A 24,364-nucleotide genomic window follows, 5' to 3' on the forward strand; every position below is an offset into this window, starting at 1 on the left:
ACATCTATTTCCATTGTGCTAGAAATTCAAGCTTCCGCAATTTTTAAAGGACCTTCATGTTATGTTGTGACTGATTCTTTGTAACGAGGCTTGCAGAAGGTCTTCCAGGTGACAGAAAACCACCTTTCAGAACTGGTGACTCTCCTAAGATTAATACTATTTGCACGTATGACATTAGTTTCTTTCCCTACACACAGATACATAATACACTCATTGCATGCTAACAGATGTGCTCAGCTGAGTCTCTCACTAATGACGCAAATAACAAGTAGTACTATCATGCAATGTAATGTAATCAAACCGATAAAAAGAGGAGTCAGCCCTACCAGAATTTATATTTGTCAAAGGCAGGACACCATCATTTTCAGCACTAAACACCAAATTTACGGAGCTATCACACAGCTCTTCTGTTACATACTATTGTGTCTGCATAAACGAAAGGATCAAGACTTGTACATATACAGTTCGGTCTCTACAAAAAGCATGAAAGTGCTACGAATGTATTATATGAGATGGGTTTAAAAAAAAAAGTTAATTTCACAATGGCTTATATGAGATGGGTTTAAAAAAAAAAGTTAATTTCACAAAGTTAATGACCCTGGTCCAGAAACCTGCCGCGCCGGGAATCGAACCCTGGTCCCGGGCCGTCCTCTGCTCTCGGGTCTGCCGCCTCTAACCAGTGAGCCACACTACTTCACCCTACTTCACAACTAATCATGAATTTGATTCTCAGAAGTAAGGTCTTTTTTGAAAGCCATTTGTAGTTCAAGGAATCATTGAGTAGTTCAAGACATTCATTACTGTACATAGTCCTAGGAAGGATCACAATTGCCTCGCCCTTGACTGCAGGTTTTATTAGTACCACCTCATCTGTTGCGAGACCTGCTAGGGCCCTCATTTCTTCTTTTGAAGTGTGGCAAAGTTTGGAGGACGGTTGTTGTTTAGTGAGTCAATTTCTCGGTTTAACCATTTTTTGAAAGCCAACACCTCTGGTGGCATCTCAAAAGAAGGAGTGGCCAAAGGTAAGCTTAGTGTGCAGTCCAGTGTTAAATTCAGACTGTTCATCGTGAGGTTGAGCTCTAAAGAAAACCGCAAGTCTTACTTTTCCAAGGACATCTGCAGGTTCCAATTTAAAAATTGGAACCTGCTTAATTGTGCTTAATTACTGGCATTAAAATTGTGACAGGCAAGTGTCATGTTATCGATGTGTGTGAGGCGAGGATGAGGCAGTCTTAGTGCAACATATGCTGCCAGGATTTCTACAGTTTTATGTCTGACATCTATTACTAAATGTAAATGTATGTATAGGCATTTATATAGCGCACTACTTACCCGGAGGGTCCCAAGGCGCTTCGACCGCTGCGAAACCCTTCCTGGCTTCCCTGAGAGATGGTCCCTTAATGGGTATCTCCAGGGTGAGACCAGGCATCCCCGGCGGTCTGGTGGGGCCGTTAGTGAAGATGAGGCAAGCTAATGCCCAGAGTTGCCGAGTGTGATCGCTGATCAGAGTGGGCACCGAGGCGAGAGAATTATCGAGTCCGCTGACCCTGGTCCAGAAACCTGCCGCGCCGGGAATCGAACCCTGGTCCCGGGCCGTCCTCTGCTCTCGGGTCTGCCGCCTCTAACCAGTGAGCCACACTACTTCACCCTACTTCACAACTAATCATGAATTTGATTCTCAGAAGTAAGGTCTTTTTTGAAAGCCATTTGTAGTTCAAGGAATCATTGAGTAGTTCAAGACATTCATTACTGTACATAGTCCTAGGAAGGATCACAATTGCCTCGCCCTTGACTGCAGGTTTTATTAGTACCACCTCATCTGTTGCGAGACCTGCTAGGGCCCTCATTTCTTCTTTTGAAGTGTGGCAAAGTTTGGAGGACGGTTGTTGTTTAGTGAGTCAATTTCTCGGTTTAACCATTTTTTGAAAGCCAACACCTCTGGTGGCATCTCAAAAGAAGGAGTGGCCAAAGGTAAGCTTAGTGTGCAGTCCAGTGTTAAATTCAGACTGTTCATCGTGAGGTTGAGCTCTAAAGAAAACCGCAAGTCTTACTTTTCCAAGGACATCTGCAGGTTCCAATTTAAATTTGAAGAAATTTTCCTTTGGAGTGGGTAAAAATCCTCAGCCTTTGCTTTCTGTCTGTCAGAGTACTATCACTATGATTTATAGGCACAGCACGAGAGGTAGTAGTGTTCCCTTATACAAAGATAAGGGATGGAATCGCACATCCAACGAACAGTTTACAGTATATATGTAAATGGTAATAGTCAATTAAACAATCAATCACTATTGTCTGGGTGCTATATAAACCTTCCTGTACCACTACCCAAAGAGTACCAATGGTTGCAACAAAAGAGTTGTAAACACAAAATTAAGACAATAAGGAAGAAATGTGCAGCACACCCTTGTATTTTCAAAAACGGCCAATGTCAAGACCTTAGATATATGACCTCAATTCTTCATGTATTCATTTCATTTTTCACAATTTATCTTTCTAATGTTTAAAGAGTTCAAACATAAAAGCAGAGTCCACATCAATAAATCAAATGATATTTTTTCCCCCTTTAATGTTCTCGTTTCTTTTCTGGTATTCAATCCAGCCAAAAGAATGTTTCCAATTCAGGCAAAACTGCCAACACGTGTTTCGTCTACCCATAGATTTGGTCAAGGCATGCAATGTGGTGTGGGTAGATCAGAAACTGAAGCCAAATTGCTCAAACGTGGTAAAATGCTACGACTTGTCCTTGCAGCTACCATCAATTTGTAAATTCTCAGTATTTTTATGCGCTGAGAAATAGTAAAAATTCCCAAAGCACTAGGCAGTGCGCATAACAGATTGAATAACTTCTATCACTGCGTCCTGACCATCGTGTATTATCTGTTGTAGATTGGTTTCATGGCTGTCCGGGACTGCTGGCAAGATGTTAGCCACCAAATCCCACAACTCGTTTAAATGCAATTCCCAGACGACAGCTTGAGTTAAAGGAGCTGAAGGCAAGGCTGGCTCGGAAGAACATAAATTTGGCAAACGTCTCCAAGCCTTTAGGCTATCTGGCAAAATGGCCAGGAACGTGTTAGGGTTTAGACTCCTGGTGGAGGCTTGGAATACCAGACTCTCCAGTGTCAGGTGTTGCAGGAGAAAAGCTGCGACTCCTGTAGGAGGCCTGTGTTCTGGCTAAGAGCCTACTGATGGGTGTGCAAGATCTTGGCTATGCCCAGGTGCCCCGGAGTGCTTCCGTTAGGTCCCTATTGAAAAGCATGAGGACGGTTCCTGCGAGGTCTTCATTCACTGGCTGCAGGACCTCTGTTAGGACATTTGTTTTGACTTCCATTGTAGGCAGTTTTAGGCCGGGTCTGGTGGCTTAGTGGACAAATGCGTCCACTGTATTGGTCTATTTTCAACCTCATGGTCACAGGTTCAAATCCAAGCAGGTCCACTCAGCCTTTCATCCTTCTGAGGTTGATAACATGAGTATCATTGAGATGGGTAACAGTAAACGTCTGCGATTCAGCGCCAAGATACTCTTGGGTGAACGTGCGAATTACAAATACACATTATGTTATGCTGATCTTCGATTGACCATAGTGTAGGAAGCTCGCTCTTAATATGATATATAAAAATAAGATCTCATTGCAAGAGTCCAGGGGTTTACTTAGGAGTGGACAGGGGCTTGCTCTAGCAATCCCAAAGTGCTCTTCTAGGGGTTAGTATGGTAGAGTCAGAGGAGAGACTCAGACATTCACAAATACACACAAAAGTCAATAAATGAGGCCCACAAATAAATAAGGAGATCCACACCAGTTTATAAAAAATAACACATATCTTTATATATATTTAGGCACCAGAAGCAATTCGCTCAGGAAAGTACGTTTTTCATAAGAAATACTTTTGAATTTAGGTAGTCAGCAGTTCATTTCATTTTCAGAATCTGCAATGCTATCCTCTGGGAAGAAAAACAAGTACCGAATTCAGGTACAGTACAGCGACTTACGGGATCAGGCTCCATGAGTTAAGGTGAGTGGTGGGCAAGACAGGCGCAGAATAACACCACCAGTGACACTAGGGAGGCTGGGTTCGGTGCAAAACAGCGTCAGGCCCAATGTTTGTCTATGGGGATCAGTCTTCACGTACAGAGGCCGCAGGCTCGGACTGGGAGGCCCAGTCAGGATGAACCAACAGGGGGGTTCAGGCCTCACGATGCTCGGGGACGTAGGGGCATCTTTGGTCCTCTACTCCTCGGGCCAAGCAGGCTGGGTGTAGAGGTGTTCTGTGGTGCTTGGTTTTAATCACCAGAGACACTCGAACAAAGAGACTGCAGGTGGTGTCTGAGTCCACTGTGGGCAAACCCAAGGTGGGTTATGTCTCTGGAAGGTCGGGAGACCACGCTGGCACCGTCGGCCAACTTCAGCTCTGACTAGGGGGCACTGGTGCAGTGGAGCTTTCCATTGACAGGACTGTGCAGTCCAGAGTCCCCACAGTGCTTTTGCAGTGCCTGCAGGATATAGGGAAGCAGCTCTGCTACTCCACTGGAGTTCCTGGGTCTTCGTTGATGGCAGGCAGTACTCCCAAGCTTTTAGAGGCACAGCAGCTGCAGGACTAGACGACTTTAGTGTAATCTGATGGAAACAGCAGAAAGGGCAGCAGGGTTGGCACTAAGTTAGTTGCTTCTCCACAGTCCTTACAGCTCTCTGTGTCCACCCCCAAGGACCAGGGGCGAAGGGTGCAGAGGTGTCTTAAGGCATTGGGTTTTCCTTACCGGGAGCAGTTGTGGTAGAGGGGTCTGGGGGGACCACGCTGGCATCACTGATCCACTTTAACTGAGGCTTGGAGTGACGAGTGCAGTGGTGTCCTCAGGTGTTGGATTTTATCGGTCTTGTAGTCCTCTCAGATCTCCTTGGGTGTCTGCAGGATGCAGGGAAGCCACAGGAGTTATTGGTTCCTGGGTGAAGTGCTAGCAGGTCTCCCAGGCTTTGGAGACACAGAAGCTGCAGGACAAGTCGTCTTTTGGCACAATTGTCAACGTCAGCTGGCAAGCCAGCAGGGTTGGCGCCAAGTCAGATGCTGAATAGTCTGTTCTTGCTCTTTGTGACTCTTCACATCTGCCTTCTTCTTTCAGGTCGGCAGAATCTATTTTCTGGGGGCACCTCAAAAGGATCTCTCTGTGTGCATGTATTCACAAATTCACCACTGGAATCAGGGTGGGTTTGTGAATACGAGAGGTTTGATATCAAAGATTCCTATTGTCAACTGGGAGAACAAATGAACAATTTTTAGGAAAATTATCTGGCACTGGGGACCTGGTTTGCAGGAACCCGGTTCCCTTCCAGTCGAAATCACATCATTCACTAGACAAAAAGTGTGGGTGACCATGTTAAAAAAGGGTACTTCCCTACACATAGGCATACTCTTCTGTTGAAGGGGCATGAATAGGAGAATAGAGATCAACGTCGAGTGAAGTTTCAAGACCACTGTCCTCCTGTAAATCCCAAAACAGGCTCTTGTCATCGTAACGCAGAGAATTAATGTCATTATCATCATCTGTGTCAGGCAGTCTATAATTGAGAGGAAAAGTCTCAGAGTCGGAATAAGCTAGTGGACAAGGCAGGTGTGATTTTGGTTGAGGATGCAGCAGATTCTCTTCTGAGTCCGAAATAATTATCAGCTCTCCCTATGGCATCCTTGCTACCCTTGATACTTGGAGCACCAGCATCTATTGTTGTGCCGGAGTAAGAATCAGCCCCGGAGTTGGAGCTTACCCTGGAACAGGGTTAAGAAGCACAGACTGCTTTGGGGATAAATCCGCTGGTGGTATACCGGCTGCAGGTCTCCTCGAATGAATAAGGACAAAACGCGCTCTAGAGGAATCTGGTAGGGTACCGAAGACATGCAGCATGGCCTCTGTGATAGCCTGGATCTGCTATGGATCCTCGTCGTACGGTGTTGAAATCAAGGAACTGATGTCGGCGTGTGGTGGTGGCAACTACGTAGGAGCCCAGATCTCACATCAGGGGCAGGAAGGATGAAACACAGAGCTGCAGGACGCCAACTATCAACGCACAATGGAACAACTAAAGAAAATTCTCCAGATCCAGTCGGGAGCTTGGGGGTGGTCAAAAGATGAGAAATCTGCTGTTAGAAGTATTACCCAGAACGGCTACTAAATTTGCTGATTCAGACGTCTAAGAAAACAGAGGTCGGAGGTTGGTGAGACTAATATATGATTTAACCTTTTTTTTTATATTAAATACAAAGGACAAGGAATTTTGACATTTCTATCTTAACTTTATATTAATTCTGCTCCACATCAGAATGGTAGAAGGGGCATCTTTATGCTTCGACCTCTCTTCCATTTCTCAGATGGTACGCTTTCACTGACTTCTTTGTCTTTATGCACGGATATTAGGTTACACCATCGTCAAATTAACGACTGAAAGAAGGGGATTTCTCGCTGTCCTTTGTATGCACTTACTTTTCCTCCAAAGGATGAATACCCACAGCAGTTGGAGGTAAACCACGTAACCATAATCTCACCTGTTAGTGGGCTGTTTGCTTATCAGTGTGCATTCTACATTTGGGAGTTGCTACCTTTGGATATAAGATTTTGGCTGCCTGCAATCCGCAGGAGTAAGTTAAGATTAGTCCACATCAAAACGGATCTGATGATAATGTAACCAGGTAGACAAATCAAAATCTGATATTCTTAAGGTAAACTTCAATTATTGTGTATTGATGTGGCATTTCATTCCATCCAGGAACTATTTCAACTACATAAAGAATTAACTACTCTTCCACTAAATTACATTTAATCAGGTTTGATTATTCAGGTCTTTTGCAAGAGTTTTACCAAAAAGCTGATGAATTCCTCCAGAAAATTTCACTTGGTAAAGGTATGCTATCATCTGATATGACTGGGTCAGAAATATCCATATCTGATACAGGATCAGTTGTGTGAGTGAGAGACAATGTGCACTGGAGTACATTCTCACATGATTATATGTAGTGAGTTCAATTGGGGCAGTCTCACTCCACTGTTAACAATGATTTTTGTTGTGTGTCACACAACTTTTGTTTCTCCCTGTATTATTTATTAGTGAGATGATTCTCCTCATACTTTGCTACAGCCATTGGCTTTTGGTATCAAATATACAGGGATGAGGCACACATTTAAGTGGACCTGCAGGAAGAGTGCTTTGATACTCAGATGTGATGACATGTTGGGAAGAAATTCTATATTAGATGCCTAGAAGCCAACTTTGTCTCAATGTGAGCACAGCAGAAATTATTTTATCTGGCACTAAATATACTGCAATTGAGCTAGCTGTCGTTAGAGTGGTGGGTTACCAAGCCTTCAAATTGTCAACTATACAACTGGTCAAAAGTGGCTACTGGGTTACAATCAACTGGTTTGATTTTGTTAATTCACGTTGAAGAGTATTACTAGATTGCATGCCCATTTACTTCAATAAAATTAAGTGCAATAATAATTTGCAGACTGCTCAAAATTATGTCATCAGAATAGTACGTGAACTGAGAACATCCGATCAGAAGCGTGAGATGGTCCCAATTATAAGGTAACTGGTGGAGTTGAGAGTACTAGTTCTGATTTCGAGTTTTTAGCTCTACGGTACTGGACTGATTGCTTCCACTTTAAAAATTAGGTTTGCGAGCCACACTATCTAGCCAATCCTTAGAGCAATACATTAGGGTGCAAAATGATGAGCGGAGCTGAATCAGCACTGTGAAGTAGTGTGGCTCACTGGTTAGAGGCGGCAGACCCGAGAGCAGAGGACGGCCCGGGACCAGGGTTCGATTCCCGGCGCGGCAGGATTCTGGATCAGGGTCAGCGGACTCGATAATTCTCTCGCCTCGGTGCCCACTCTGATCAGCGATCACACTCGGCAACTCTGGGCATTAGCTTGCCTCATCTTCACTAACGGCCCCACCAGACCGCCGGGGATGCCTGGTCTCACCCTGGAGATACCCATTAAGGGACCATCTCTCAGGGAAGCCAGGAAGGGTTTCGCAGCGGTCGAAGCGCCTTGGGACCCTCCGGGTAAGTAGTGCGCTATATAAATGCCTATACATACACTGCATAGCATTAACATTTTCTCTTTGGCAAAGTACAATGCTCACTCCCTTTTAAACACGGGCTGAAAGAATATGTAGGAGGCCATATTATACACTAAAGTGGATGATAAGTATGGTTTCATTGTGTACTGTACAGAAAATTTGTTTGTAACTCATGTGTGAGTTTTATTTGCTATTAACTTTAGTTCTACTGTGTATATTTTTAGCTACATGTTTCTAAAAACCTGTGCAAGATTGTTCTCTACAATACACAACAAGTAATGGAATGCATGAAATAATCACAACCAGTAGCGATTACTAGGGGTAGCATTCCAGTTCATCATTTTACATCCAGAATGCCACTCTAGACAGAGGCCCGCCTTTGACAAATCAGTACTGACCCTGCTCCTCGTGGAAACAGTCAAACCCGAACTCCTTTTTTGAGTGCCTCAAATACAAATAATGAATATACAAGTAATATGTGAGTTTACAATACATTTTAAAATGAAAAAACACAAAAAAGTAAAATCAGCATCTTCTGTGAGCCCACATCCTCTTCGGTGATTATACATCATTTATCGTCAGAAGTAGCTGAACAAATTGACCAATAATAAAGAGCAAATACCTTTTACTTACAAGTACTATTATACAAAAAAATCATTCAAGAGGTTTATTCAACAGAAGAAATACAATTAGGTTGAGATGCTGAAACACAAACTTACATCAGTCTTTGGTCCATGGTTAGCTGATCTTCCTGGGCTGTTTTCAACGTTATTCCAGAATGTCCTGTCTTTTGCTGCCACTGGTTTAATACCTGAACAACAACTATATATTTTAATAGGATGTTAACCTACTCATTTCATTAGTAATAACATATTTCAGCGATAAACAAAGAAGATTCATCTTATCCAAGTAAAAGTCATGAGAATGTTTGCCTACCTCCAGCCTGCCTTTGGACAGCCATGGCACTTAGCATTGCCCGGATCAAAATGGTGATAATAGCATAATATTACTTAATGATTGAAGCACAAGTTACTACTACTAGATGGGGGAGTGCGGCTCTGCGTCTGTTGCTGGCGTCGTAAGCGCCGAGATGACGTCAGGGAGACTACTTAGGCACCACCCATGCGTTCTGACGTCAGTACTGTACACGACTTTCCGCGCCAGGAACGCAGAACCAAGCAAGATACTGACTATTGGTGCCATGAAACTAGGGCCCTGAAAGGGATGTCCTTAACCCTAGAAATCAGTTCGCAGAAGGGGGAGGATAGGTGGGGCGGTAAGGAAACTATCACTAACTAATGTCTCTTACAGATATATTGTTACACAAGTAGTAACTTGTGCATCTGAAAGAGATACGTTAGTGATAGATTCCTTACCTTAGAATAGATACCCAGCAATACCAACCCCGGTGGTGGGTCTGCTAATAAGATTACATCAGAAAGTCACTGAGAACAGAACGGCCAAAGAAGCCGTCTCTCCAGACTAGACTGTCTAGGCAGTAATGCTTGGTAAACTTGTGCAGCAAGGTCCACGTAGCTGCCTGACAAATGTCCTGCAGGGGAAAGCCGCGTCCCAAGGCAGTAGTGGCTGCTGTTGCCCTGGCACGCAGCCCCACAGGAGGCTCCTTTTTAGCCAACAAGTAACATGCTTTGATGCACAGAACGACCCACCGAGAGATGGTGAGTTTGTGCACAACCTGACCTTTTTTGGCACCCATGTAGCCAAAAAAGAGTTGGTCATCCACCCGGAACTTCAGATAGAACGGGAGCGCATGTTTTGGGTCCAGACGGTGGAGCCTCTCCTCCTCTTTTGAAGGATGCGGAGGCGGGAAGAAGGTGGGCAAAGTGGTGGTCTGCCCGATGTGGAAGGGCGTGAAAACCTTTGGCAAGAAAGAAGGACGGGTCCTTACAACCACCTTGTCCAGATGAACAGAAAGGAAAGGAGGTTTGGAAGAAAGAGCCTGCAGCTCACTCCCTCTTCTGGCAGAGGTAATAGCTACCAGGAAAGCCGTCTAGAGAGTGAGAAGAAGCAAAGGACAGTTACGAAGGGGCTCAACGGGAGCGCACATTAGATATGTTAAGACAAGGTCTAAGTCCCATTGAGGCATTATGAACGGCACAAGAGGAAACATGTGCGTAATGCCTTTCAGGAAACGGTTAACAACCGGGGACTTAAAAAGGGAAGGTTGATCTGGAAGCCATAGAAAGGCAAAGATGGCCGAAAGATAACCTTTGATAGTGCCCAGAGCAGAGTCCTGCTGGGCCTAAGATAGAAAGAACAGGAGGGCCTCAGAAAGAGGGGTAGTAAGGGGATCAACAGCCTTCGCTGTGCACCATGCCACAAATTTGTTCCACCTGCAGGCGTACACCGTTTTAGTGGAGGGACGCCTTGCTGCCAGAATGACCTCACAGACTTTGGGAGGAAAATCGAAAGTTTTCAACTGTCGCCGCTCAATCTCCACGCATGGAGGTGGAGGCTGGGCAGGTTCGGGTGGAGGGCCGTCCCCTGCTGCTGCAACAGAAGGTCCTCCCGAAGAGGCAGTCGGATTAGGGGAACGATCGCCATGCTGAGTAGCTCGGGATACCAGTATTTTTGTGCGCAGTCCGGAGCCAAAAGAATGACTTGGGCCCGGTCGCACCGAATCTTCTTCAGCACTCTGGGCAGAAGGGGTATAGGCGGAAAGGCGCACAACAGACCGCAACTCCACTCGCGCCGAAAAGTGTTGCCGAGCGAGTGACGCCTTGGAAATTCCAACGGGCAGAATTGATGACATTGCGCGTTCTCTTCGGTGGCAAATAGATCTAACTAAGGCTCTCCCCACTGCAGAAAGAGACCTTGCGCCACGTCCAAGTTCAGAAGCCATTTGTGATCCATCAAGCACCGGCAGCTGAGTTTGTCCGCACTAGGCGTTCAGAGAACCTGCCAGGTGTTGAATCACCAAGGCAATGCCTTGATGTTCCAGCCATGTCCAGAGGAGCAGAGCTTCCTGACATAGGGTCCACGACCCCACCCCGCCCTGTTTGTTGCAATACCACATGGCGGTGGTTTTGTCCGTGAACACCTGCACCACACTTCCCCGGACAGAGGGAAGTAATGCCTTCAGTGCAAGTCGGATCACCCGAAGCTCCAAAATATTGATATGGAGCAGGGACTCTGCCGGAGACCATAGTCCTCTGATCTCCACCTCTCCCAAGTGGCCGCCCCATCCCAGGAGGGACGCATTCCTCACCACTGTGTGCTCCAGTTGGGGAAGGGAGAAGAATCTGCCATGGACCCAATCGCCATTTGTGAGCCATCACTGCAATTGACGTGCAGTGCCTTCCGAGATCTGGATGTGATCGGACAGGTTGCCCTGATGCTGTGCCCACTAGAACTTCAGGTCCCACTGGAGAGCCCCAATATGCCATATGGCATGTTGCACTACTAGGATACACAAGGCCATCACGCCCCGGCGCCGATGGGTCATCCTGCGAGAACCCGGAATAGAAGCTGAAAGATCGGAATCATAGCCTGAATATCCCGGACTCGCTGCTCAGGAGGATAAACCCGAAACAGCGTTGAATCCAGAACCGCTCCGATGAAGGGGAGCTTCTGAGAGGGACTCAGGTGCGACTTTGGCACGTTGATGGAAAACCCCACCAAATGCAGGAGGTCGGCCGTAGTCTGGATGTGGGCGACGACTGCCTGGTGCGAGCCCACCTTCAACAACCAGTTGTTGAGGTAGGGGAAGACCGACATCCCTTACCTGCGCAGATGAGCTGCAACCACCGCCATCAATTTCGTGAACACCCGAGGGGCGCTGGTAAGGCTGAAGGGGAGCACGGCAAACTGAAAATGCCCCTGGCCTACCGTGAACCGCAGGTAATGCCGGTGGGTCGGCAGGACGGTGAAGTGAAAACATGCGTCCTGCAAGTCCAACGCTCCCATCCAGTCTCCAGGGTCGAGGGCAGCCAAGACCTGAGCCAGAGTCAACCTGTTGAACTCCTCCTTCTGGAGGAAGCGATTGACGTTCCTGAGGTTCAAGATGGGGCGCAAGCCCCCTTTGTCCCTCTTGGGGACCAGAAAGTAGTGGGATAACAACCACGTCCTACTTCTGGCCCAGGAATGCGCTCGATGGCCCTCTTGGCCAAGAGGGCCATAACTTCCTGTTGGAGAAGCACAAAGTGATCCCCCGACATGCGGTGGAACAGAGGTGGCATAGATGGGGGGGGTCAGACTCGAAGGGGAGAGAGTAACCCCTTCAGACAATTTTCAGCACCCACCTGTCCGAAGTGACAGAACGCCAGTGGGGGAGGTGATGTTAAATCCGGCCACCCACCGGCATGGGGTGCACCCCAAAGCTTGGACTAGGAAGGCTTTGAGGTGGATGCTGCGGGGGCGGAGGTGGACTGACCCGCAAGCTGGCCCCCTGTGCAGCCACAGCGGCCTCCACGCACACAGCTGTGCTGATTTTTGTTCTGCACAGGTTTCTGGCTGAACGAACATTCAGGGGTGCCCCTTTAGTGGCCACGAAAGGAACAAAAAGCAGATGTGGCTAGGCGTGTGGTAGAGAGACCAAAGGACTTGGCCGTAGCCCAAGAGTCCTTGAAAAGCTCCTGCGCACTGGCTGCCTTATCGCCAAACAGCCTAGTACCATCAAAAGGCATGTCCATGAGGGAACTCTGGACATCCCCCGAAAACCCAATGGACCGCAGCCAGGCATGGCGAAGCAGGGCCACTGTTGTGGAGATCACTCTCCCTAAAGAGTCCACAGTGTCCAGCCCACTCCGAATGGCGAAATTAGCAACCTCTTCCGGGCACTGGGGCAGTGTCTGCGCTTCTGTGTCCCACACCGCGTGAAAGTAGTGGCCCAAAAGGTATGCAGTGTTGCCTGACCGCATACCCAGGGTGGCAGAGGAAAATAACCTATTGCCAAATTGCTCCAGGTTTTTCGATTCCTTATCCGGCTGGGCGGTAGGGAACGCACTTTGGGAGGTGGAGGCCTGAATGACCAGACTCTCCGGAGTTGGATGATTAGTTAAAAAAGCAGGGTCGCCCGGTGCCGGGCGATGACGCCGGTCCACATTCTTATCCACAGGAGCCCCTATGGCTGGTCTAGACCAGATGCCCATCAAAACGTCTGTGAAGGACTCATCGAACGTAAGCAGAGATTCCATAGAACTTGCCGCTGACTGAAGCACTTCAGTAAGGAGGTTTGTCTTATGAGTGACAGTAGGCAGATCGAGGTCAAGGGCCTCAGTTGCTCTACGGAGCACCACAGAATAAGTGGCGCCTTTCTCCATGACAGCGGGAGGAGACATAAAAGCCGGCTCAGAGGAGACGGTAAGGCCACCTGCATCCTCCGATTCCTCCGCCCACTCATGTTCGGACTCGCACTGCTGTGCAAGAGGGTCCTCCCACCCCTCCCAGTCATCCCCTTCCTCCATGGCCCGAGGCACAGGCTGCAGCGGCTGGAAGGCACAGGGGTAAACAAATGCTCTAGTGGCATCGGGAACGGCGCCAGCGTTCATCCGGCTCCATGTCCCAATGCGGGTCCCAAGGCGGACAACATTATTTTATTATATTTTCATTTAAATCAAAGCACAACAATTCCCAACCCCCCACGTACAGTCGTACACAGTGCTTCGCTTCAATACTGTAGGAGTTACTTCCACACACTGGAAAGTACACAGCCTTAATGCCAACAACCCCACTGGGGGGCAAGCGGCGAGCCTCGATCACAACCTACCAACCGGAGGGTCGGGTCATCGTCCGTCAAACCTTTAGGAATACCCTTTGAAGAGCCCCTGCCATTGCAACTGTATTCAGCCAACCCCTAGTGTGTTTGTGCGATATCGTTGTTTTGCATTCCCTCCCCATCTCAGCACTCGTCCCGTAGACCCCACCTCCTCGCCACTACTGTGCGCCTGTGCCCTGAACAGTCCCCAAAAATGTTTGGGGCGGCTCCGCAGCAGTAACAAGTCATTGTAATTTTTCAACTGCGTACAGTAGTAGAGCATATCATGCCTCCAGCGCTTAACAGCGAGTGTCGGTTCCCGCATCCAGCACAGGGCCACGACTCGCCGGGCCACCAACATGCCCATATACACCAATCTACGCACAGCTCTGGGCAGTTTTTCAAAGTAACCCAGCAGCGCAAGAGCGGGGTCCAGGTCCAACACCACGTCGACTATCTTGCTCAACTCCTCAAAGATCTCCACCCAAAATTCAGGTACACGCGGACATAGCCAAGCCAGGTGTAGGAAATCAGCCACACGTGCGTGGCACCTCTCACACTCCGCCTCCTCACGGAGTCCATATCTACATAGGCTTTCTGGGGTGTAATATACCCTAGTAATATACTTGAAGTGAACAAGTCTGTGTCTACCATGCAAAGAAATGCGCCAAGTGCATAGGCAGTAGTAACGCCACATCTCATCGTCAATCGTTATTTGAAGGTCTCTCTGCCATGCCAACCGTGCGGCCGAATAATGATTCTCCCTATGCAACATTGCTATTTTGTACAGGTTTCTCACCAACTTACGAGGGGTGTCAGTCTTACTCACGTAAGTGAGTTAAGGGACCTCAAGTGGCTCATTGAGGTCCTCCCCCAGCTGCCCCTGCAAGGCCCTGAGCACTCTGAAAAATTGGAAACGCTGCAGCAGAGTGCCGTCCCTACCATTCCCACCGCCTGTTCCCATGTCTTTACCTTACCGTCTAAAAATACATCCCCCGCCAAGCAAATATTCATTTTGTTCAGAGCATTTATCACACCCTTGTCCCGGCAAGTAGCCAACCACTGAACCCAGTCGAACGGCATGATCGGTGAATATAGCAGTGCGCCCCCTGATGCTGCAGAAGGCAGTGCCAAGCATGGTTAGTGGGAGATATCGAATCTATGATACCTGTTCTACGATCGACTGCTTTGAATATTTTAGCCGTTATGGGGAGTGGTTCAGCAAAGAGTTTTTACATATGCACATGCAGAATACTTGAGTCCCCGTGAATCCAGGTATGCATATATGCACCCTGAGTGACCCTATAGTACAGCTCAAAGTCAGGAGCGCCGAGGCCCCCCCCATGCTGTATGATAATGTAAGAACTTGCAATCGCACTCGCGCCTGCCTCCCCGCCCACGCCAACTTAATCATAATTTAATTCAATCTTTTGAAGAAGACTTTAGGGAGGACCATCGGGACATTAGCAAAAAGGAATAGCAACCTAGGTAGGACCACCATCTTCATGATAGCAACGCGGCCAAGAAGGCCGCAACGTCATCCTCCAGTCTACTAATGGCCACGCCGCAGTTTTCTCTAAAGATTAGCTCAGAAACCGTGTGCAGTCGAATCCCCAAATATCTAATCAAGTCAGTAGACCATTGGAGCGGGAACTCCATGTCAAAAACCTGCATAGCAGGAGTGAGGGGAAAAACCACTGACTTCGCCCAGTTGACACGTAGGCCAGAGAGTGCGCCAAAGTGCACCACGTTGCCCAGAACTGCAGACAAATTGTTTTCAGGATCTCAAATATATAACAGCGTGTCATCCGCATACATGGAGACCACTATTTTGTAAAGAGGTAAGCCAATGACCTCATGTCCATTATATTCGTGCAGCATGCACGGCAACGGTTCCGCCACCAAGGCGTACAACAGGGGAGACAGAGGGCAACCCTGCCGGGTTTCTCTAGAAATAGGGATGGGTTCCGTGACCAGGTTGCTAGACGGATTCGCGCTGCAGGTCTATTATACAAAGTACCTATCATTTGTAAAAACAGAACCCCAGTCCCATCCTAGTTAATACGTGCCGCATGAAGGGCCACTCCACGGAGTCGAAGGACTTCTCCATGTCAAGGAAGACCGCAATCGCCTTGACATCCTGCTTCACGAGTTGCATTGTTCTGAGGATGGTACGTATATTATATGTGAGATTCCTGCTCGGTAATAAATCCCTCCTGCTCAGGCGCTACTAACAACGGGGCAAGGAGAGCCAGACGGTTAGCCAAGGACCTTCGCGTATATCTTAGTATCCACATTCAACAAAGCGAGAGGCCTGTACGAGCTGCATTCATCTAGCGGCTTGCCCGGTTTAGGGATAGGCACCAAAAGAGCCTGACTCATTGATTGCGGCATGCAACCCGTCTCACACAGGTCATCAAATAGCGCCGCAAGGTGCAGAAGTAATAGGTCCAAGAATGCTTTGTAGAACCCCACAGTGAGGCCATCCGCCCCCCCAAGGCACTCCCTGCCTTCATGCTTGCAAGAGCTTCCACGATTTCATCTCTCTCTGTAGGTAGCATTAGGAATTCTCTGTGCATGTTCATGAGGGTGAGTAACTCAATATGTTCCAGATAATCTAAAATTTCCCCATATAAATCATCGCATCTGGACGAGTACAAGTCTGCGTAGTATTGCTGAAATCTGCGCGCTATGTCAGCTGTGTCTGTAAGTGTTACCCCATGAACTGCCTTCACTTCTGAAATCTGTGATGTCCCCCGCCTCCCTTTCAGTATCCTTGCCAATATGGAGCTCTGTCTGTCTCCCTCACCGTAAATGCGGGCTGTCGCATACTTCCCCATATGCTTGAGTTCCCTGTTTGCCTCCTCGTGATACTCCTGTTTTAATATCTTCTTCCACTACTGTGTCATAGGTAGTCTCCTACCGTTCCTCAAGGAGCCCCAACTGTTTCTCCAGGTCTACCAACCGTTGTCTGATGGATTTGAGTACCCCCGCCGAGTGCTTGGACATCGCTATGCCCCTGATATATAGTTTAAAAGCCTCCCATACCATTTGGAAACTATCTACTGAGCCGATGTTCATCTCAAAGTACACCTCAATAGCTTCCGCTAGCTCCCCCTTAAAAAGCAGGTCAAGTAGGGAATAGGGAGGGAAGCGCCACATAAAATGGCTGATTAGGCCTCTTTCGTGTAGCTAAGAGCAGCAGCAGGGGAGAGTTGTCAGAGAGTGTACGCGGTAGAACCCTGCAGTCCCGCAGGTTCCCCATGAGGGAGGCGGATGCCAAACAGTAATCTATGCGAGTGTGGACATTGTGGTATGCCGAATAATGCGTGTACCCACTCTGCACGGGGTTGCGCACTCGCCACACATCTTCGAGGTCCATACCAACTATCACGCTGTCCAACATCTGCGCCGCTGCAGAGGGTTTCCTAACAGGTCCAGTAGATCTATCCAGGCCGGGTCATGGACTAGGTTGAAATCCCCACCCCATAAGAGCTGCGCACCGTGACATTCGCGGACCGTCGCAGCCAATGATGAGTAGAATTTCGGGCAATCATAGTTAGGTCCGTATACATTAACAATCACAATGTCTAGCCCGTGGCCCTTACACCTAGATATAACAAAACGGCCTCCGGTGTCCGCCCCCAGCAAATCAAGCGTATACCGTGAATTCGGGTTAACCCATGTAAGCACCACCCTGGCATGCGTAGTGAAACCGACTGCTGCAACGTTGCCCGTCAGCCACCCTACAGTGGAGCATAGCTCTTGTTTGCGGCATATGGGTCTCCTGGAGGAGGGCTACATCCACCTTCTGCCTCTGCAAGTAGCTCAGGACCTTCCGTAGCTTCCGGTGGTCATTAAGCCCCCTGACATTCCAAGTGAGAGCTCTAAGACAATCTCCCTTCTCGTGGGAAGCTTCATCACCAGCCCCGCCATCCCTGTTGCTCCAGTGTGTACTAGAACGACCCCCAGCGTGTGTACTCGCACTGCGTCCTGTACGATACTCCCAGGTACCCCGAACAGCAACTAACAACCAAGCAGCAAGTCACAACATTCCCCCCCTCCCACAGCTGACCACCCCCAACTTGGTCATGCAGAGCCCTCTGATCCCCCCCATCCCTCCCTTCAACACCCCCATAATCATTACCCTCTTGAAACTACTGTGGTGCATAGCACTCATGGGCAGAGGTAGCTTCGCAACCGTTTAACCCAACAATATCACAGTAGGCCTTTTTCCCTTGCCCGCCCCGCCGTGCCTCATGGTCCACACCATTCAGTCCCAAAGTATCCCTTGCCGGATTTTTCGATCCAACGCCAAAAGTGAGTCTTGTTCTGGCGCCGCATCCACACAACGCCTCCTGGACCAGACCATGTCACGGTGCACCCCCCCCCCCCCGACGAAATAAGAACTGAGCACAATGCTATACATGCTACAATTCAAACGACAGTGTTCCCGTCTTAATGCAGCCGGAACTTGAGCTCGTGTCTCTCAGTCTCGCACGCCTCCTCCCCTAAACAGGGAGTGGAGCATGGTTAAGTGTCACTTGGTTTCAGCTTCCCTCTCCACATCTCGCCCCACTCATCTTACCACCAAACAGGACAGAGTGTCACAGCTTCAGTCTTGTTCTTCCATCGAGCTTCCAGCCGCTTCGTCCTGCGACTGTCTTTCAGGATCGACATTCTTTCTTCCACCCCTTCAACGCCTGCTGTAGGGCCTTCGGGTCTGTGAACAGGTGTGATTTGCCCTGCCGGTTCACTCGAAGCCTAGCCGGGTACAGCATCGCATAGTCAATGCCCAGTTCGCAAAGCTCTATCTTCAGCGGAACGAAGCGGAGTGAAGCGGAGCGAAGCGTTTGCACTCTTCCTGCACCTTGGCTGTAAAATCCGGATAGATCGAAATTTTGGAGCCTTCATATTGCAATGACCCCTTCTCCCTGGCAAGATGAAGCGCAGTGTCTCGGTCTCTGTAGTTGATCAATTTTGCAATAATTAGACTAAGCGGGGCGCCCGGCCGTGGGCGAGGACCCAGCGAGCGATGCTGCCGTTCCACTATGAACATTGGCGAGAAAACACCCTCACCCAGCAGGACTACCAACAGCTTCTCTACAAATAGTTCCATGTTCCCAGTGGGTGTCGTCTCTGGCAGACCTGTTATTCGGAGGTCACAACGCCGCGAGCGGGCTTCCAAGTCCTCTGCCTTGTCTTGTAAAGTTTGCATAAGCGGTGCAGAAGTGTGGGTCACCGGTTAGAGTAGGCAGACCCGGACGCAGAGGTCGGACCCGAGACCAGATTTTATTCCCAGACGCGGCAGGGTCTTGAGCTCAAAATGTCCACGGACTCGATAATTCTCGCCTCGAATCATGAGTTCACACTCTGCAACTCTGGGCAATAGCTTGCTTAATCTCCACTACGGCCCCACCGCGATGGGATGCCTGGCTTGCACCTTGGGGATGCCCAGTAGGGGTTATCTCGCAGGGAAAAGCCAGGACGGGTTCCCAAAGCAAGTCCCTTGAAACCTTACGGTGAAGGGCGCTATATAAGAACGTATGATTGACGATTTATTCCCTAGCCTCTTGTGGTCTGCGTCAAGCTCAGTGTTTGCTTCCTCGACCTCGGTGATCCGTTTCTCAGACATGTCCAGCCTCTCTGCAAGTTTATCGAGCCTCTCCGCCATTCTGTCCATTCTATAGGTTAGCACGTCCATTTTGGTACCCAGAGACGCCATACTGTTCTGCAAGCCCTTCTACACGGCGTAAGTCAGTACCTGCAGTGTCACTCTCCGCCGCTTGTGTTATGTCTTTCGCAGCTTCTGCAGTGTCATGAGATTTCGATCTCTTTTGCTCGAAAGACAACTTGGGCTGCGTTTTGTCGCCTCTACCCATGGCTTCAGACAGTCCCGGGCCCGTGTGCGTGACAACCCTTCACTCGTACCCTCCAACCTCCAACTGCGTGAGAGCCGCGATTAGGGGGAGGAGAATCGAGGGGGGTGAAATCGAACCGCCTCTATTGCTACCAGTCACGTTGCTCTGGCCCAGGAAGAGTCTAGTCCGCGTCTGGTAGCCGCTACACTGATCTACCGCACCTCTTCATAGTTTTATGTAGGCGATGCGTCTAAGTCGGACATCTCCTGTCACCACTGGTCTGTCGTTCCACCCTCCGGCACTGCGCCTGCTGGGATTTTTTACAAGTCACTTGGTCTCCAGCCACCAACCCGTTATGTTTTGCTCCCACGTGCTAGCACCGGTCTTCTTCCACTTCCCCCAGGCAGTATTCTCGCGCAAGGGCAGGAAAGACATTCTTTTGAGGCCAGGGGGGCGCGCAGCAGCGCATTTCCCCGTCAAGCAGCAGGCCAGCAGAGTCCCCCTATGTAGGGCGCGCACCCTTACCGCCGCTTTTCTGGTGTCCTCCTCACGCAGCCACCATCTCACCAGCCCAAACCCGCAGCCAAGGTTGGTAATATTGCTTCAATCCACCAGCGAGGCGTCAGTGCTGTACTAGTTGGGGACCCGGGCATAGATCCGGGCCAAGAGGTGTCTCAACACCAAGTACCGCTCTTCAGTCACTGGCCAGCCCGGGGCCTGCCGCCTCTGCCACTCACCCGGCCACGCAGCTACTTTCACTTCTCTGTGCTTCCCTTATGCCTCGTCCGACACCCAGACACAGGGCGGCGCCACGGTAGTCCTGGGGAGCTTGGGCGCTATTCTTGGGCCTCCGCAGCACACAGATGGCCGGAACTCAAGGTGGGGTACGCAAGGGCCTGGCACTGCCCCGCACCTTACAGGGTCCGGCCCAGCGCGCCCCCCCCCCAGCAACAGTCGCACTCTGGGCGTCCCCACGGAGGAGGGGGGGTAAGGGTGATCCACCGCTCAGGGGTCTTCAGTCTGATTGGACACCGGGCCAGAGGCGCCCTATCAGTCGAACCCCGCATCCGCAGCTAATAGAAGGGGCAACGCTGTGGGCCACGCAGCACGCACTGCAACGCAGTGCCGTCTCCCTTCCAACTGTGGGCCGTGGTCTCGTGGCCTGCTCTTCCTCTTCAGGCCTCCGGAGACAGCCGCCGTTATATCCCACCAATTGGCGCCCGAGTCACTGCATCCGGTAGCGCCGCTCCTCCGATCGCTGGTACGCTCTGGACATCAAGGTTTTTAGGCCAAATAGTGTAGGATAATTTAGGATTAATAGTACAGCAGGACGGAGCTCAGGGCTCAAGCGGCCACCTCGGTCGCGAGCAAGCTCCGCCCCCAGGCCGAGCAAAATTGCCAAGAAATTCAGGTAAGGGTGGAGGTGGAACGAACGGGCCCATGCCGGGAACGAAGCCGCAGGGGGTGCCGGGCCGGAGCCACCGGCAAAGGACCCCGTGGCGCCGGAGCCACCGGCGGCGAGCAAGGGCCCTCCATAGGGACCACGGGGCCCGAAGGCACTAGGCCTGAAAAGGCGGTCCATGGCGGCAAGAAACTCTTGCATCTGAGCCGGAGTCGCCGACGGACCCTGATAAGGTGAGTAGGTCGCGGGACTCCCAGGCTCCAACTGAGCCGCAGGGGAAAGGACCCCTGGCCCCTTCGTCCGCATCCGAAGTCTGACGGGGGAATGTCAAACACGCTTCTTCGACTTCTTCTTGTGACGTCTCTTACCCGATTCAGAGGGCGAAGACTTCGACGCCGAAGAGCGATGATGATGGCCCCGCGGACTGTCCCTTGAGCGACCCCTGGACCTCGAACGGTGCAGAGACGACTGCCTGGCCTCTAGCAGCTTTCGGGACCACTCCCGCAAATCCTTCAGAGCCACGGCCGGATAAGCAGGACATGACCCAGAGTCATGGTTGCTCTCCTGATAGTAGAGACAAACGCCATGGGGGTCGGCCATTGACATTGTACGGCGACAGGCCTCACAGGATTAAAACCCAGGTATCCCTGCTTGGCAACAGGAGTCAAAGATTCAAAAGAAGGAGAGACAAAAGTCTCAAAAAGTGACTAGGGTACGTGCTCTAACTGGATCTGCACTTGCTGGCGCGGAAAAAGAAAGAACTGACCTCAGCACGCATGGGTGGCACCTAAGTAGTCTCCGTGACGTCATCTTGGTGCTTACGACACCAGCAACGGACGCGGAGCCGCACAACGCCACCTACCGACGCACAGGGGTACTGCTGATTAAAAACTTTCCGGATCCAGTCTGACGCCTGGGGATATTCTAAGGTAAGGACTCTATCACTAACGTGTCTTTCAGATCCTGGAGGTACAGAAACTAGGATGTATTGGGCGGGGGCTCGGGGGGGGGGGGGACAAGGCAAGAATCATTTTGATCAAGTACAGATGTCCAGTTTAGAAGTGAGTAATTAAATGAGAAATCTACTACACTTCTCTCTACTACATGCCTCCTCATTATCTACAACTGATAGAGCAAACATCTGTGACAATTTCTAATATCGGGTCATAGATATAACTTGGGGACAAAATCCAAAGTCTTTTAAAACATTATGGACCCGATATAGATCTTGGCGGACAGGTTACTTGGTTACAACTGTGACGGATATCCCTTCCCCCAAAATATAAATCCCATATGATATTTCGGCGGACGGGATATCCGTCACAGTTGTGACGGAGTCACCCGCCTCCAAGATCTAAATCAGGATCTTATTTATCATCCATGTGCACAAAAAATCCATTACGAGTGGAAACAAACTTCAGTGGGATTAGCGGAATTGCTTTGGCGAATATGGACATTTGTCAAATCATAAACAAATTTGTCATGGTGGCCCTCAACCGATCAGAGTAGCACTCATGCTAGAGTTTAAATCAAAGTAAAAAATGTAATCAAATCCATTGCTTAAATCATGATTTCATTTTACAATATTTTCGTATCATTAAACCTCTAATATTAACAATTGCCTCAGTGTATTTGTAACCAATTAGGCTCTTCTTCAAGAGAGACACTCAAGTCAATCGATTCAAGTCTATTCATTCAACTTTTCAAATCACAATTTGACCTGAACAAAAAATGCAAGTCACTATTTAAAACTATAGTTCTTTAACGTGTATTCAAGTTCTATAAAAGTCAGGTCATAACATTACACAAACCTGTGAAACACAAATCCATGAAGCATAGGCAATACTGTTTCCAATTCCATTACAGTGCGTCTCTCATCTCCATTGTAGTATCCCAACAAAAGCATTTGTAATGGAGTCAATCATTTACTACGTACTGCTGTAAAGTATTTAATCCCTTTAACCAATAGGTTTCACAAAGATCCTCTCAATCGCCCTCCCTTGGTGAGAGGTATACAGTTTCTGAAATATGGAAACTTTGTTTGGTTGATGTTATGGTCTCCTGCTGCCAAGTGTCTCCATCTGGAAGACCTGATGTTTTGTAACTATATAATACTCCAACATTCCCACAACCAGATTTCAGCTTTTCATGATGTATGTATGTCCCACTAGACCAATGTTAAAAATCTCAATTCTCACAACACTGTGATATTACATCAGCACGTGTTTAGGGATGAAGTAAAATGCCTTCGACTATATATTTATATCTGAATAATGAACACAGTTGAAACAGATACATTACAGTCATTTATTTTACTAAGAGTATCATGTATGCCACAGATACTTCTTTTTATGGCAGTTAACATGTTGTGATATTATTTAATATCCAGTATGGTGGAATTTCTGCAATCCCCTATTTAGAGTATTGTGACGTTTGAGGAATAATACATTGGCCATCAACTCCATTTTGTATAAATGACTCCATTCTGTGTGCGCCTGCCGCTGCAGGGTAGAGATGTTTTTGTGGAGATGTCATCAGTCTTCACAAAGCAGTGTTTGGAACTTTTAACGTGGGAAGGAAGGGGTAAAAGGTTTCCAGAAATAACTCCTTGGGTTGAGCAAAGGTATTAAAGATAGGGAGTCTTGACTTTCAGACAGGAGCTCGTCTGTGGAGCGGATGCGTTGCCACAGGGACCTTTTTGTGATCCCAATCGAGACCAGCGTGACTGTGAGGGCTTCCCAGTCGTGCTGGCCAGAATGTTGAAAGACACTCTATTGTTGATGTATTTCTATTACTTACTTTGTGAATATATTCAATGAGTTTCCTTGCTCCATGTACATATTTAATACATTTTTACATATTCTCTGTTTTTGACTTCTTTCATTTGACATTTGGGAAAATACATCTGGGAAAGTATAAATAAGTATATTTTGTCTTCTTTTTTTCTCAAAAAGTGCTGAATTAATAAATTCAGGTGCTTAATTTTGAAAGCGCCTTGATGAATTTATTTGCCTCATGTTGGGAGATTGTTCCTTTTTAAGTCTTTCCTTGAGTTGCAAGTCTGAAGTAATACATTTTTGGTGTCACAAACAGGATACAATATTAAGGGGGAAAACATTCACCAAAAAGACAAAGGCAGGTTCCCAGATACCAAATGAGTAACACCCTACGGTATGCAGGCGCATGAGTGGTCTTGTTGTGCTGGATTGAGAGAAAACTGGAATGCATGTCTAGCAGATGCTGACCCAGCACAAGTAGAGATTTGTTTGCAGAAAGTGCAAATAGAAAAAGGGAAAGAGCTTAGTATGTTAGGGC

At 48.6% G+C, this 24,364-nt stretch overlaps 1 protein-coding gene across 1 annotated transcript in view; it reads right to left on the reverse strand.

Moving 5' to 3' along the window:
* Positions 1 to 24,364, reverse strand: part of DNAAF9 (dynein axonemal assembly factor 9) — an 816,325-nt gene that overhangs the window by 292,086 nt on the left and 499,875 nt on the right. Inside the window, exon 23 of the mRNA XM_086964303.1 lies at positions 8,790 to 8,881. Within this exon, the coding sequence (XP_086820429.1) occupies positions 8,790 to 8,881 (92 nt within the window). The remainder of the gene's footprint in view (positions 1 to 8,789; positions 8,882 to 24,364) is intronic.

Source organism: Lissotriton vulgaris, chromosome 3_2 (genome assembly GCF_964263255.1).
Source record: "Lissotriton vulgaris chromosome 3_2, aLisVul1.2, whole genome shotgun sequence".
In the NCBI taxonomy this organism is placed as follows: domain Eukaryota; kingdom Metazoa; phylum Chordata; class Amphibia; order Caudata; family Salamandridae; genus Lissotriton; species Lissotriton vulgaris.